Here is a 16,977-nt window from a genome sequence, read left to right as displayed (position 1 = left end):
AACATTCAAATGTTGAATAATACAATAAATGAAACTAACTTTTGCGAATGAAAACTATTCTTTTCAAATTGTCAGCTCATTATTCTACAAATGTAAACATGTATAAATAAATTATCAAGCATGTCGAATAACATAACGCATTAAATTTACCTAGCACTTTAACATAGTTAATAAATTAATGTTTAGAAAATAAAATCATACCATGCTAGTTAAGCACGTTTACTTTGTGTATACATTTACTTTAACCATTTCAACTTCTCTTCAAGACCACCCATACTAGACCCAATTTCTTTTTTCTTTCTTAAACTCAGATACTCTATAGCAAAGTCATGAAAATCATCATCAATTAAATCTCCAAGAATTGAATGGAGCTCAGCCATCACCTCAAGAATATTACAGCCTTGCCAATCCATATACAAAGATGCAGAGTCACTTCTAGTCGACATACTCCGAAGTAATTAATCTTACCTTGATAGCAGTTAAACACCAATTACAGACATCTTTTTCTTTCTACCTCGAACCTCAGAAGGATCTTTTTCTTTTCTTTTACTACTACTCTTTGTATTGCTAATGCTTCACACATTCACCTTTCCAACCATTTGAGACATGTCATTCTTCAAATTTAGAATCTCATCCTCTTTTGAATCATCGCTTCCTTCTTCTAAATCAGCACTATCAATGTTGTCATTGCTTGTGTCAAGATCGATATCATTTTTCACCAAGTACTCCTGATAATAGAGCCCCTACATACTCTCCAATATTAATAATGTTAGAATATATTATGTTAAATTTAATCTTTGAAAACGGTTCAATACTAGCATGTCTAAATTTTTTTGCTCTTCTAATTTCCTACATAAAAGAAATAAAAATAATTAATGCAACATTATGTATATAAAAAATTTATGAAATCTGACAACAATAAATAAAATTATTAGAATCATGAGGAATTAACCTCAATTTTCATTTTTCACCACTCATCGTTAGCTGGAATTATTCCTAATTCACTATTGCAACCCATATCAGTTTTAGAAATCAGCTTTATCCATATTCTCTAATTCTTTTTTCATCCATCCCTTTTGTTTTGTAGTTATGTTTTAGTGAATGCATCATCAGTTTGTTCTTTAAATGATGATATATGAAATTTTCATCCTGTTTTATCAAAATAAGTATTAGGTCTCATTCTCATACTAATAACCTTAATGTATAGGTTATAAAATTTATGCAACATTTATTTTGTCCATGCAGTCTTATCTATAAATTCAAGATCTTCTATTATATATTTTAAAACATTTAATAAAAAGAAACAAACAATGATATCATTTTTATATGAAAAAGATTGCATTAACACAAATACAAAATACTTATTATAAATAATAAGAAAAACTAAAAAGTGTAAAATGCATGTTGTGGAACACTTTAGTTTATTGAATATATTCAATAAATCACACTTTAATAACCCTTTTTTAAGAAAAACTGAAAACATGAGGTGTTGATACAATATAATTTTAATAATTTATAAGACAAAACAAAACAAAAAACAACAAGTTATGATGGATAATTATAAAAATGACTATAGGTAAGTTATATGCTTGTTTACTGTAAAAATCAACAATGAAATTTAATTTTTTTTTCCCTTACTTTTTACTTATTGGATTTCAAGTTTTGAAATTGACTATCTTATTTATTTGTTAGGGTTATTATTGGAGCAACAATGATTCCTATTAATTTTTTAAAAGTAAGTTTCAATTATATTTAAGTTTTTGATGGCTCTAGATTTTTTATTTCCCTTAATATGAAACTAAAAGCATAAGAAACATATATCAGAGCTAGCATCACAGTTATATAGTAACTTTTTACAAATCAAATTCAAGACTTTCAACATTGCTGTCTACAAATAAAATTCATTCTACAATTCATAACTTTTGTTTATTACAAATAAGATGATTAATTTAATAAAAAACTTTAAAAGTTCATTAATTATACAACACCTTAATTCAATTCTCACAAAACAAAATATTACACTTTTTTCTAATTATATACAAAAAGAAAATAAAGATCCATCAATTAAATCCAACTATTAGCCAAACTAAAGGAAACCCATTTTAGAACTTAGCCAAACTAAAGGAAACCCATTTTAGAGCAGACAAGACAAAATCTATGTTAATAAATTAATTAAACATATAAGTAATTTTAACAAAGAAAAAATATATAAAAAAATCATTTATTTTCAAGAACAGGTTGCATATGAGTGCAACAATTTGTAGTTAATTAATGACATTAACAATTAATCACAATAAAAACAAAAATAATAGAGAATCATAGAAATTAAAATTTATAGATAATTAAAATAAATTTTAAGATGAAAATAAGGAAGAAACTCACCGTTACTCTTCTTTTATTTGAATTTTCCTAACACAAATCTATTGTTTATTTCTACAAATAAAATAGTAAAGAAATGTTCGAAACATCATATAGAAATCTACGTTGAATTTAATATAACTTGAAGATGAATGAAGAAAGAGTTCAGGAATATACGATTTCAATTTTCAAAAAAAAAAAACAATACAAAGCTTTGATGAATGAGTTTATTAATCGATGACAATGACCTTTGGTTGAATGAGTCTAGCAATGAAAACTTTTAGAGAAATAAAAAGAGGTAAGTTAGAAGAATAAAGACGAGGGAAGGGAACAAAGAGGAATAATAAGGCTGGAAAATTTTGGGAATGAGATGATAATGAGATATCTCAGAAATGGTTGGCAATGATATTTTTTATTTTCAGGTCTACCGGATATTTTTGTATTTTTTTCCGATAGTGTTTTTCCATAGAATGTGATGGATGATGAAATGTATGATTTTATTATTGAAATTGTGCTATTTTGTGATGTTTTGAAATAATTTTTATTAGTATTTTTCTATTGTTTTGATTTGTTGATGTTAAAAAATATTTTTTAAAAATAATAATATTTTTAAAAATAATAATTATCATACTTATAAACACTATTATATTTAATAAAAAAAATTAATGCAGGAACTAATGCTGATTTTTTTTATCTCTAAATAATAATCCAACGTTATTTTAAAAAAGATTGTTCCCCTAAAAAAATAATAAATCATCTGACCCATAAAATTCGAAATAGAATTGATACTAAATATAAGCTATGATCGAATGTTTTGCTTTGTAATGCTGTGACTAAAATTAAATTTGATGTCTTTGAAGATGAAGGGGCCCTTAATTTAATTAAAAATCTTCAGGATACGATAGGGGGCTGTTTGGACAACCCTGGAGTTTTTCCTTTGGGAATTTACCATTTCTTTTTTCTTTTGTTTGTTCGACCATTAATCTTTCTTTTGGCGCGGCGATAAAGATCTCTGGGTAGTGTTCCAGAGTGTCTGAAGTAGTTGCTTTTTTAATATATATTTTTTAAAATGTTAAAAAATTAATAATTTACTTTTTTATTTTTTAGAATTTATTTTTTAATATTAAAAAATATAAAAAAATTATTTTATTTAAAAAATTCAAAAATTACAAAAAAAAAACACGTTCCAACTGTTTTTAATTTAATTGTGATTGAGATTATAGTAATGATGATAATTTTAAAAAAAATTCACTTAAAATTGTGTTAAAATAAATTTATTTTATTTTTAAAAAATATTTTTAATATTAATATATTAAAAACTTTTAAAAATATATAAATTTTTTTTATTAAAAAACATAATTTATACTATTTTCTAAAATACATAGTAATATTATCTTCTGAACACTTAATGATTGTTTTTGCATTTTGTGTTTTAAAAACATTATTTTTGTTTTATTTGTTTATTTTTAATTAATTTTTTTAATTTTTTTAAATCATTTTAATGTATTTATTTGTAAAATAATTTTTAAAAAATAAAAAATTATTATTTTAATATATTTTTAAATAAAAAATATTTTAAAATCCAACTACTGATGCCTCAAAAATAGAATTTGTTTTTAAGTAATTACTTTAAAATTCGAACCTCAAAAACTCAGGAAGGAACAAACCTATCAAGGTCTAACATGAAACCAAGCTGACCAGAAGAAGAAAACTTGTGGGTGAAAATCTTAATTGGGAATTCAATTGTGTAACGATCACACAAGTAGATAAGGTATATGTTGTGCTGGTAAACTTATGTAATACGGTGTTATATATTTTTATAAAATAATTTTTACAATAATTTTTTATTATATATGTATATATATTTAATATTAATACATTAAATTTATTAAAATTATATATGAAAATAATTTATTTTAAAAAAATAAAAATTGTTTATAAACACTTTCAAATTGATAAATCAAGTAAAACAAACATAATGTTTTTATGTTTAAAAAATACATTTAAATTTTTTTATTTTAAATTATTTTGATATATTAATTGGGGAAAATAAAAATATATTTTTTAAATATATTTTTAAATAAAAAATATTTTAAAAATTGAAGATCGACACATTACGATACCTACGAAAACCAAAGAAAAACATCAAAAGAGACAAAACCTAAAGCCCCCCGTCTCATGCAATGGATCCACATGTCCTGTTGTTAAACGGCATCATCACACTTTGGCAAACCTGAAACAACAGCAAGAGCAAAAACCCTATCTCTTATTCCTTCCCCACCAACACAACCCTATCTCCTTGCCCTACCTCACCAGACCAGAGATTTTCCTTCCTTTGGCATTTATTTGTGTGTTGTTATACCGTGTTTACTGATAAAAAACAAGAACTTGAAGCCATGGCCTCAAGGATCCACGTCCCTGTTTCCACAACACAAGGAACACCACCTTCACTACCATCATCTGCAGGTTTTCTCCCTATCCGAGCTCCTATAACTGTTGATGATTTTCAATCAGATGGTTATAAAACTGACACCTCTGATAGCGACATTGGTAGTAGTCGTAGTGGTACTGGTAGTAATATTGATAACGGGTTTGTGAGTGGTGAAGAAGAGTTTGATTCTGCATCCGAGAGGCCTTTTTTAGGCGACCCAGATGAGGAAAACAGTGAAGAGGGTGATTTTGGTGGCATGTATCGGGTTTCTAGGCCTTTTGTGGCTGACCCAGATGAAGAAAATTCAGTTCTTGAGGAGGTAGAGGAGGAGGAGAGTGGTGTAACTGATGAATTTATCCCTGTTGTTGGGTTGGGCAGTGCGAATTCGAATGGAGTTAGGCCTATTGCACAGTTGTCAATGGATGATGATGAATTTGATAAGGTGACTGGTGATGAGGGAATGGTGAGTGAAGTGGACTATGGAAGCTTTTCAGGTGTTGTCAAAGTTCCTAGTTTTGGGGCTCAAGAGATTGTGGATGTTGCACCTCTAGTTAAGGTGCTGGATATTGAAGAAGATAAAGAAGATGGGTTATTGGTTCAGAGTAATTCTTCTTTTGATGACAACAAATCTAGTCTGTCAACGGAGAGGGATTTTGGAGCTGATAGTTGTGTTTTGGGTCCTAAAGATGCTGTTGTGACAAATGGTTCTGCTAATGACTCTGGTTCAGTTAAATTGGTCGAGGACAATGGTCATGTTGTCACAGTTACTCATCCCACGAACTTGTGGGTGAATGGTGATTCTCCAGAAAACTCCGAAGGTGATAAAATGGAAGATGTGCGAGAAAGCAATACAAATTCCTCTGGTATCAAAGATGAAGCAAACGGTGATTCAGAAACAAAAGGAGGACAAAAAGGCTTACTTTCTCCTGAAAACTTCGAAGGTGATCAAATGGAAGATGTGCGAGAAAGCAATACAAATTCCTCTGGTATCAAAGATGAAGCGAACCGTGATTCAGAAACAATAGGAGGACAAAAAGGCTTACTTTCTGATGATGACATTGAAGAGTTAATTTTTGGTGGCTCTGGAACAACCAAGCTCATCATGAATGAATTAGAGCAAAATTCACCCTTCTCTTCCACCCCAGGTATTGAAGCTTATCATGATCATCCGCAGACGATAGATGGAGAGATTACTATGGACTCAGATGAAGATACAGACTCAGATGAAGAAGCAGACGTGGTTAGAGATCCAGTAGGAAAACAGCTATTTGATTCTGCTGCATTTGCTGCTCTTTTAAAAGCAGCAACTGGTGCTGAATTGGATGGAGGCAGAATAGCACTAAGCTCTGTTGATGGTTCTGGATTATTTTCTCTTGAAAATCCTGCTGGTTCAGGTTTCCAGTTTCGCACAAGGAGACATGCTCCCCCACCAGATATGGTAAAGCGTACTTTAAGTGAAGAAGAAAAGAAGATTTTAGAGAAGATACAGCACTTAAGGGTGAAGTTCTTGAGGCTTGTCCAGCGACTAGGACAGTCTCCTGAAGATTCTATAGTTGAATCAGTGCTACATCGGCTGGACCCAGATGAAGGGAGACGTGTCAGTCGAGAGTTTAGCCTTGAAACTGCTAAGAGTATGGCCATGCAGCTTGAAGCAGAGGGCAAAGATGATTTAAACTTCTCTGTGAACATTTTGGTTCTCGGGAAAACTGGAGTGGGGAAGAGTGCCACCATTAATTCTATTTTTGGTGAGAAGAGAGTTGAGATCAATGCGTTTGCACCTGCCACAACTAGGGTTAATGAGCTTGTTGGAACAGTTGATGGAGTTAAAATCAGAATCATCGACACACCAGGTCTCAGGTCCTCTGTAAAGGAAGAGGCTACCAACCGGAAAATACTAGCATCTGTAAAAAAGCTGATTAACAAGTTTCCTCCAGATGTTGTCCTCTATGTTGACCGGTTAGACACCCATGATAGAGATCGCAATGATTTGCTGTTGTTAAGTTCGCTTTCCAGAACTCTAACTTCATCAATATGGAAAAATGCAATTGTCACTCTGACGCATGCCACTTCTCCTCCACCTGATGGACCATCTGGGTCATCCCTAGCTTTTGAGGTGTATGTTGCTCAACGATCTCATGTTATCCAGCAAGCAATCAGCCAAGCAGTTGGTGATTCGTACCTGATGCATCCGAGTATGAAGCATCCGGTGTCTCTTGTTGAGAATCATTCTTTGTGCCAGAAGAACGAGAACGGAGAAAATGTCCTCCCTAATGGACAAAGCTGGAGACCCCAATTGTTACTGCTGTGTTACTCACTGAAGGTTTTGTCTGAGGCAAGTTCTATATCCAAGCCTCAAGATCTTATTGACCATAAGAAGCCTTTTGGTTTACGGCTCCGCTCTTTACCTCTACCCCACCTCGTGTCTTCTCTGTTGCATTCTCGCCCTCATCTAAAACTCCCTACTGATCTGGTTGATGAGGACATTGATTCAGACATGGACTTGGTTGACCTCCCTGATTCGGATGCAGAAGATGAGGATGAATATGACCAGCTTCCACCATTCAAGCCTTTGAGGAAATCTCAGGTTCAGAAGCTCAGCAAAGAGCAAAAGAAAGCTTATTTTGAGGAGTATGATTATCGGGTGAAACTCCTTCAAAAGAAGCAGTGGAGAGACAATTTGAAAAGGCTGAAGGAGATAAAGAAGAGAGGCAAAGATTGCAGTAATGACATTGGGGAAGATGTGGACCAGGAAGATGAAGGTCCAGCACCAGTGCCTGTGCCTCTGCCTGACTTTGTCCTTCCACAATCGTTTGACAGTGACAATCCTTCATACAGGTACCGAGCTTTGGAGCCTGCATCACAGTTTCTTGTCAGGCCAGTTTTGGATGCCCAGGGCTGGGATCATGATTGCGGATATGATGGTGTTAACATCGAAAGTAATCTTGCTATTGCTGGTCGGTTTCCTGGTGCTTTTACTGTTCAAATCACAAAAGATAAGAAGGACTTCAATATCCAATTAGATTCTTCAATTTGCGCTAAGCATGGAGAAAATGGATCGACTATGGTGGGATTTGACATCCAGACTATTGGAAGGCAGCTTGCTTATATCTTGCGAAGTGAGACCAAACTCAAAAAGTTTAAGATGAACAAATCATCAGCCGGGATATCTGTTACTCTACTAGGTGAAAATGTAGTCACTGGATTCAAGATTGAGGATCAGATTGCAGTTGGAAAGCGCTTGGCTTTGGTGGGAAATGCTGGCACTGTGAGATCAGGTAACGATACTGCCTATGGAGCCAACTTTGAAGTGCGGCTCAAGAGTAAAGATTTTCCTATAGAGCAGGACCAATCCACGTTAGGCCTGTCCTTGATGAAGTGGAGGGGTGATTTAGGTCTGATGGCCCATTTACAGTCTCAATTCTCCATTGGTTGGAATTCCAAAATGGCTGTCCATGTTGGAATGAACAATAAGCGAAGTGGCCAGATCTCCATCAAGACAAGCAGCTCAGAACTGCAAGCTGCACTTATTGGTATTGTGCCAATTGCAGTGTCCATCCTTCAGAGTATTTATCCTGGTTCTAAGGCAGGACGCACAAATATACTAGATCATTGAGTGCTTTTTCCCAGTTTAATTAGTGCTATTAGTCATCACCTGGGTTTTCATGGGGAAATAAACTTTGGTGTTGTGCCAATTGCAGTGTCCTTCATCCTTCAGAGTAGTTATCCTGGTTTGAATGCAGGACACTCAAATATACGAGATTATCAAGTGCTTTATTTCCAGTTTAATCAGTGCTATTAATCATCACCTAAGTTTTCATAGGGAAATAAACTTTCAGCAAAGGCTATTCACTGTCTTGCATATGTTCATGATCACAATAGCTTTGTTCAGTCTTCTGTACATTTTATTTATTTATTAGGCTTGCCAAGTTTGTACAGTAGGAGATGAAGGCTACATATAGTGCTCTATGAAGTGGCTTGTTAACTCTTTTGATTCCTGTTTTCACTAGTTATCTTAATTAATATATGAAAGAGCATATAGGAAGGTGAAACTCAAAATTAAAAGGACTTGGGTTCATTGTATTTTTTGACAGTGGTTTACTGCTGTAAACTTAACACCAGCCATGTTTATTTGTATTTTAATTCCAGCTAACTATTTATATAATATACAGTATTGCTTTGGATTCACCTGGATTTGCCCACCTGCAAGTATCGTTTTGACATGCCTTGATCATTGTCAAATGCGTGAATCCTGGTTTTGCGGTGGTGAGGAATTTTATTTGCAAGTTGTGGAATTCAGTTTGGCCATGGTCAGGATATTTTCTCTTGTTTTGAAGATGGAATTATTTTGGTTTTCCCTTGGGCTTTTGTGTCGGTCATGTTCTTAGTCTTCGTCGTGCTCCTTTGGATATGGTTTCTTGTGTTTTTTTGATCGGCTATTGTTTTCTGGAATCCATAGTTATCTGATGTGTTTTGGTCTCTTTTGTTGGTAACTGTATCTGCTTCTGGTTCCAATTGATTCTCTGTTGCTTGTGTTGCTGATTTGTCTAGTTCTTAACTGCCTCGATTCTGGGTTGAGCTGATTGTCTGCTTGCGAGTATGTGTATAAAACTTTGTAAAACTACACTAGAATGATTAGTGGATGTTTATTTTATTAATTTAGATAACCCAACCTGGAAACGCTAAATGTGAAAGTGTAGGAGATGAATTTTGGAGAACTAGGTTTCCTAACCAATTGAAGGCAAAAATGAAAATTCATTTTGTTTTACTTTCTTCCCTCCATAATATGGTTCGTGGTCAGTTGTGGGGACTTGAGGGCATGGAAACTTGTCATATGCTTTAGTCATTAGTCAATTGAGTTCCATTCTTTTATCTGAAATTCTTTTGATCAGTGTGGTCTCACAAATTTGTTCTTTAATTGCTTGGAATTTATCTTAACCACCTAATCATCTTTGGCAGGAATCAACTAAAATATGTATGTAATTCTATCTTCTCAGCACACGTTGTAAATCAATAATTGTATTTTTAGTAAAGGAATTTATAATTTTGAAATCATGGTACTTTCCTTCCTAATCTTCATTTCGTTTTGAAATTTTCCTTTCTGGGAAGAACATAGTCAATTACTCTGTTTCAAAAAATTTCTGACAGCTTTGGCAGGGATCGACTAAAATATGTGTTGCTTGTTTCATTGCCTCAACTTTTTCAGCCACTTGCGAGTATGGACTTGTTTACACAGGGATGCTTGTTGGGAATGGGCAATTGCTCCTCCTCGTGTCTCTCCGTCTCCAAGATATCAACATGCAGCAGCAGGTCTTTTTGCTTGAATATATTTCGTCTTAATTTACTTGCTACTTTCCATAAAGGCTAATCGCTCCTCAATGTTGCAATTTAAGCCTTTGCAAATGCAAGGCTCCATGTATCTGGACTCTGAAAATTCATTTTGTTTTACTTTCTTCCCTCCATAATAAGGTTCGTGGTCAGTTGTGGGGACTTGAGGGCATGGAAACTTGTCATATGCTTTAGTCATTAGTCAATTGAGTTCCATTCTTTTATCTGAAATTCTTTTGATCAGTGTGATTGCATGGTGGAAGATTCATCAAGTGTTGCAGGTAAATCCTGAGTTTGCAATCTTTAGGACTTTTACCTATGGTTTTTTTAGAGATGGTTTTAGACACATTGCTCAAAAACATAACACAGCCTGCAAATATTTAGCCGTTTAGTCAGCCTAGGTTGTTGAAATTGTCTGCTTTTCTGGTAGATACCTGATTCAACTGGTTTCATGGTGTACATGCAACTATGAGAGAGATTTTATTTATCTGAGTGCTATGTGGTCCTACAAGGATGCAAAACTCTTGCAGCTGATATTGCAAGGTTTTATGGTTTTTTTGTCCCTTTTTCTGCACTGTTTGCATCTAATAACGTCGCATCCAACATCATTATCATTTTCATTTAGCCATTATCATTTTCATTTAGCCGTTAGTGTGGAGTGGAAACCAATCCAGTTCCAGTGATCTTGTTGCTACTTGTTAGATTGTGCCCCTGTTTGGCAGTGCTGCCCAAACAGAGGCTGGTGCCAAACAGGGGCTGGCCAAAACTCAATTTTTTTTCTTAGTTTTTGTTTTTTTATGTTTTCGAATTATTCTGATATGCTATTGTCAAAAATAAATTGAAAAAAAAAAATTGATGTGTTTTTTAGCTAAAAGCACTTTGAAAAGAACTGTCATCACACTCCTAAACACCTTCTAAATTTATTACTGTGTAATTACTATATTGTGTCAATAAATGATTCTACCTAGTATTCTAACTATAACCCCATGTTTTCCCACATATAGTGTTGGCTACTGCAGCAGGAGTTTGCTGCGAGACCAAATCTGTTGTTAGCAGTCCAGGGACATGCTGCTGGTGGGGATACCACAGTTGAGCTAACTAGATGTTGTAGCCGCTGCAGTGGGTGACTTGATATTTATTTATGGTGTTTTATGCGGTGGTATGAGATGATCCCACTACAACAATTGCTGCATTTGCTTGCCAGTTTTCTTTTGCCCTTTTGTCCTACGTGGTTCCAACACCATAAAATCACTGTATAGGTAAATTCTACGTTGTGATGAGCAAAATTATCAGGATGTTATGAAAAGATGGATGAGGGACACCTGTTAGAGGATTTTACTTGATGCTTCTCAGTAGGTTCTGAAATGAAATGTGACTGGCTGAATATGACATAATGCTAGAATTTGGTGGGGTAAATTCGACAAGACATGGAATGCTGTTAAAAAATCGAGCAGATTTGCTAATATATCATAAATAGCTTTTAATTACTCTATTGTTTGATGAAGGCCACAGGCTAAATGTTCCTTTTAAGGGTGAGCAAAAAAAAAAAGGCCACAGGCTAAATGTTCCTTTTAAGGCTGAGAAATTTTTTTTTAAAAACTGATTAAATTGAGAAAAATAAAAAAAACAATTAAAAAATTAAATTGCAATTTTTTTTAATTAAACTGATTAAAATTTTAAAAAATTAATCAGTTTAATTCAGTTTTAATTTTATAAACCTAAAATTAAAAAAATCATATTGAATTATAACCAAATAAAAAAATTGAGTTAAACTAAAAAAACTAAGTTAAACTGAAAAATCAAGTTAAATTGGTTTGAATAGATTTCATTATTTTGAGTTTGAATTTTTTTTTAAAAAAATTTGGTTTTTTGAGTTTGATTTTTTTTAAAAAAAATAATTGATTTTTCATATGCTTTGGTACAATTTTTATTATTTATATTTTGGAAGGTTAGGAGCCCAATTTCATTAAGACAAACAACTCTTCGTGTATATTGTGATAGCCTGTGATATATCAAATTAATGTTAGCCATTACCTTTTTTGACTTCCCATAAAGAAAATTCTCTTTATTACACTCAAAATAAATAATTTAATTTAATGAAGGGTTAATTACATTAATATCTTGTAGTTTATTTATTTTATTATTACTTTGTTTATATTTTTTTAATTACATTTTATATTATGGAATAAAAATTTCTTAATTTGAATAAAATAACCAATATATAATATATCAAAAAACTCTACAAACAACATGTCATAATCTCTCTTTTTATATCTAATTTCTTTCTTTTCAATCTTTATTTCTCTCTCTTCTCATGAATATATAAACCCCCAATCAAGTGGCTAAATTAATGTTTTTAATTGATCAATACATGAAATAAAATAAAATAAAACTTCACTGTTATTATTATAATTATTAAAAAAACCTAAAACTAATTTCTTTTTAATTTTAATATGGATCAGCATAGTGAAAATATCTTTTTGCCCTTGATAAAACACAGCTTATAACTTAGTTTGAGAAGTAAAATAATTTTTTTATATTATTAAATCGATAATTCAAAATTTATAAGGATAAGTAGGATCTTTTGTTTTGTAACTGCATAGTAAAATTATTAAACTATCCTTAAAAGTTAATTTAGTTAAACGAAGGAGTGAAAGGATTTTCAGGCATTTCAAAGTTTTTTTAAAAATAGCCAAATCACTTTTAGAATTAAAAAATTTTGAGGTTAAGGTCAATGGTGTTTTTGTCCTTTTATATAGGGTTTTTTTTTTTTGTAATAAGATAATTAGTGTAGAACTCACACTCTTTAAAAGTTGTTGGTATGCATTTTTTTTGTAATAAGATAATTAGTGTAGAGGCATTTAAGTCTTTTAATTGAAATATAATATTATTCTAAATAAAAAAGTTGTTGGTATGCGCAAAACTCACACTCTTTATGCGGTGCGTGTAGTGTCATCCCGATAACCGAATACCACATTTTGAGAAGGTGTTTGATGTATTTCGTCACTCTCTTCACAGTGGTATAGTGCATATAGTCACCCTTTACATGATAAAGCTCCTATAATCTTTTTTTCATCTTTTTTATTTTCTTTCTTTTTAACCTTGAAAAACACGTTGCCTTTGTAAAAATAAAATAAATGTGTTTATTTGTTAATTTTATCACATTTAGTCCTCATTCTTCTGATTGTATCAAATCTGATTTATTTATTTTTTAATTTTTTCCTGTGATAGTTGGTTTTTATATCAAAATTGGTTCTCATTCTTTTGATTTTTTTTTTGTTTTTTCTTATACTTTTCTCTATTGATTTTTTTTTCAATTTCATCTCTCATGATTTAATTTTATTTTCTTTTTATATTAATTTTGATTCTCATTCTTTTCAATTCTATTTTTTTGTTCCTTTTTTTTAGCTTTACCCCTCATAAATAATTTTGGTAGACTGAAAATTTAGCTTCATGGTTTTTTTAGGTTTGCCTTTTATGGTTCAATCTGATCTCATGAGTTTAGACCGATTTGAATGCAGTCTTTTTTGTCCTGTTTTTTAAAATTATTATTCTTTCAATTTTATCCTTGAAAATTGTGTTGGTCGAGGATTTTCATTCGTTATTTTTTTACTTTCCTTTCTATGGATTTGTTTCAACTTCATGTCTTAGGTTATAGATTCAGCTAGTTTACCAGGGTTCACTCAAATCGTTTTGTGATGTTGTTTTTTTAGAGTCCTCATTCTTTTTATTGTATCAAATTTTATTTTATTTTTTTCAGTTCCAACCCTTGGCATTTAATTTTTATATGAAATCTGGTTTATATTTTTTTGGTTGTTATTCATTTTTTTCTTGATTTATTTTTTTAATTTCATCCTTTAAAATTTTATTTTATTTTCTTTTTATATCAGTTTTGGTCATTATTATTTTCAATTCTATTTTTTTTGGTTTCATATCATCTTTTGTTGATTTTGTTTTCAATTCTACCCCTCATTATTTGGTAGATTGGGAATCTAACCTTATAATTTTTTAGGTTTGACTTTTATGGTTCAATTCAACCCCATGGCCCATGTCATGGGTTACAAAGATTATACCGGGTTAGATTCAGTCTTTTTTCTAATAATTTTTTTCAATTTCATTCTTCAATATTATATTAATTAGGAATTAGTAGTTGTTATTTTTTTACTTTTTTTATGAATTTATCTTAATCTCATATTTCAAGTCATGAATTCAGCGAGTTTACTAGGGTTGACTCAAGTCTTTTTGAAATTGTTTCTTTTACAAGTCTTATTGTTTTTAGGGTTTCGTATTTGCAACACCTGATTCGTTTGAAAATTAAATTTCATAATTTTATTGAATTTTCTTTTCATATAGTTATCTCAGTGATGCAATGATATTATTCGATAGTTTCACCCACATTTAACTAGTGTTTTGCCTATGTTTTAATATAAAATACCTTAATATTCTTTTTTGTATGTTTTAAAGGCACTTTTGGATGAAAGATGCAAAAAGGAGTAAATTTGAAATAATTGGTAGATTTGACCTTTAGTCGATGTTTTGTGCAGAGCGTGAGCTCTAAAGGTCAAAATGAAATGATTCTAGTGGCATTAAAAAGAAAACAACCATACCTTTCTGGACATCTAAGGCAAGAAAATAAAATAAGAAAGAGCATGGAAATCACAGCTTTCAAAGTCAAATTTCGCAATCTGCTAGTGTTAACCTTTGGCCATTCTGCCTTAAATATTTGAAGCTGCAAAAGTCTAATTGATGCAAACTCAATTTTATTGGATTCCTGACTCAAAGGTGTATAAGCTCACATTTTCAGCCAAAAACGATGTCATATGAGGGAGATATGATTTTTCAAAGATAACAACTGAATTTAGCCAGCAAACAGGTTTCGTGAAGAAACGATTCCAAATTATGTTTCGAAGCATCTAAACCGATATCCAAGTTTTTATTTCAACAATTTAACTCCTCTAAGTCAAAGCTTAAAGATTTCATGCAAGGCTATTTCTTCTTTTTTAGGAAAATAGTTATTGAAGTACTTAAATGTAAACTGTTTACTTAAAGGAGGACTATTTTGTAAAATAGAGACTAGGGTTTCTTAGGATATAAAAAGAAAGAAAGAAGAAGGAGGGAGGAGCCACCCAAGAAGAGAAAAACACCCCCCCTCCTCTAAGCAACTCAAAATTATGCATTATTCCTTCTTTTTTATTAGTTGTTCAACAACCATGCAAGGCTAAATACTTTTTCTTGATTGCAAGGATATGAAAACCTTCATATTTCAATAACTGTGAGATTTATTTTACATTTTCTTTTTGATTTCAAGAACTGTGAGATTTATTTTACCTTTTCTTTTTAGTTTATATGATGAATATATTTGTTCTTCTATGTTTATTTTTCCTATGATTGTTTATTTTAATTATTAGAGTGGACTCTAAGTTATTATTATAGACAATCTACTACTAAGTTTGATATCAAAACCAGAGTTGTGGTATATGAACTTGTGAGCAACTGAGTTTAATAATTGTGGCAGATCTATGTTATTAATCTAAGGGGGAACATTCAATCAAATCAAACATAGATTGCGGAAAGTTATGTTTTCTTGATTAATCAACTTATCTAGTTCTTTATTGAATTAAATTACTAGTGCGGACATTGTGGTTGTTTGATGGTTATGGTTAGTTATACAGCGGATTCGTTAACTAACCAATGTTAAAAAAAGATAAATATTTAGAATATAAATTGATATTTTATTTCCATGATCAGTTCTGATTTTTGTATATGGATGTGTGCTTGTAACCAAGGTTTGTTCTCTCAATAATTTTCTGATTTTATTTAATTTTGCTTAATAGTTTTCTAATTTCTTTTGCTTTAGCCTAGATAGCATCCAAAACTCCCCCAAGTTGCATTTCATCTAGCATAAAAATCTGACTTGAACCTTCCTCGTGGGATCGACCCCTTGTTTGCTTTATATTATCTTGTGTATTGTGTTTTAAGCTAGGGTAATTAATTTGTGCGACAACGAAATAAAAAAAAATTTTGGTGTCATTGCTGAGGAAGTAATTTTAGTTGATTTTTGTGCTATTATTTTTATTTGCTATGATTTTTATTTTTTTCTTTTAAAAAAAAGGAATTTTTGCTTGTTGTGGCACTGTTCATTACGGCAGTAGTATTGTTCAAAACATATTTTTTGGTGGAATTAGGTATCAGCCTTTTTTTTTCTAAAGGGAAACGACGTTCTAAACAGGCCTAGTGGTAACCAGTAGCCCTACTCTATCGAGGCCAAATTCCACTGTTTTCTAGGGTTTTTAGGCATTTTTAATTTTCTAGCATATGATTTTTGTACAATTTGTATTGTTTTTTTTATCTCTTGTGTGGTTGGTTTCTTTTGAGTTTTATTGATGATTTATACTAGCAACTCATTCTACTAATTAAAGTCAAGTGCAGTTAGATTTTGAAATAGAAAAAACTTTACGCAATTATAAAAGGAAGCTCGCCTCAACACCATGGTTGTTGCATGACAATAAACACTCAAGGAGCTTGCTGCTCCTAACGTGAAAAATCATCCATTATGCATAAACATTGACAATAATGTAAACTTTGAGCTCAAATCTGGTTTTATACATTTGCTACCAATATTTAATGGTCTTGCAGGAGAAGATCCTCACACTCATCTCAAGGAATTCCATATGGTTTGTGTTGGCATGAAACCGAATGGAATTGATGAAAAACAAGTTAAGTTGAAAGCTTTCCCTTTCTGACATGACGAAAATATTAATGTCTTCTCCCAAGTGCAGAAGTGTCGAAGTAATAAATAACCCGGCAAGACCGGGGTCGAACCACAGGGAGGTTAATTGTATAAATTATAAATAACAATAATA

The 16,977-nt window shown here is 31.7% G+C and overlaps 1 protein-coding gene across 1 annotated transcript; it reads left to right on the top strand.

Moving 5' to 3' along the window:
• Window positions 1-4,518: 4,518 nt before the first annotated feature.
• On the top strand, window positions 4,519-8,923 carry LOC105111442 (translocase of chloroplast 159, chloroplastic-like). The gene has a single exon (XM_011006792.1). The coding sequence runs from the start codon at window positions 4,755-4,757 to the stop codon at window positions 8,400-8,402; it is 3,648 nt and encodes a 1,215-aa protein (XP_011005094.1). The 5' UTR covers window positions 4,519-4,754; the 3' UTR covers window positions 8,403-8,923.
• The last annotated feature ends 8,054 nt before the right edge of the window (window positions 8,924-16,977 follow it).

This window comes from Populus euphratica, unplaced genomic scaffold (genome assembly GCF_000495115.2).
Source record: "Populus euphratica unplaced genomic scaffold, PopEup_1.0 scaffold294.1, whole genome shotgun sequence".
NCBI classification, from domain to species: Eukaryota; Viridiplantae; Streptophyta; class Magnoliopsida; order Malpighiales; family Salicaceae; genus Populus; species Populus euphratica.
Note: the sequence above shows the minus strand (reverse complement) of the source record. Positions and strands in the feature narration are given on the sequence as shown.

Excerpts from the sequence above, each read along its gene's own strand:
- LOC105111442 (XM_011006792.1), top strand. The coding sequence starts at position 4,755 with ATGGCCTCAAGGATCCACGTCCCTGTTTCCACAACACAAGGAACACCA.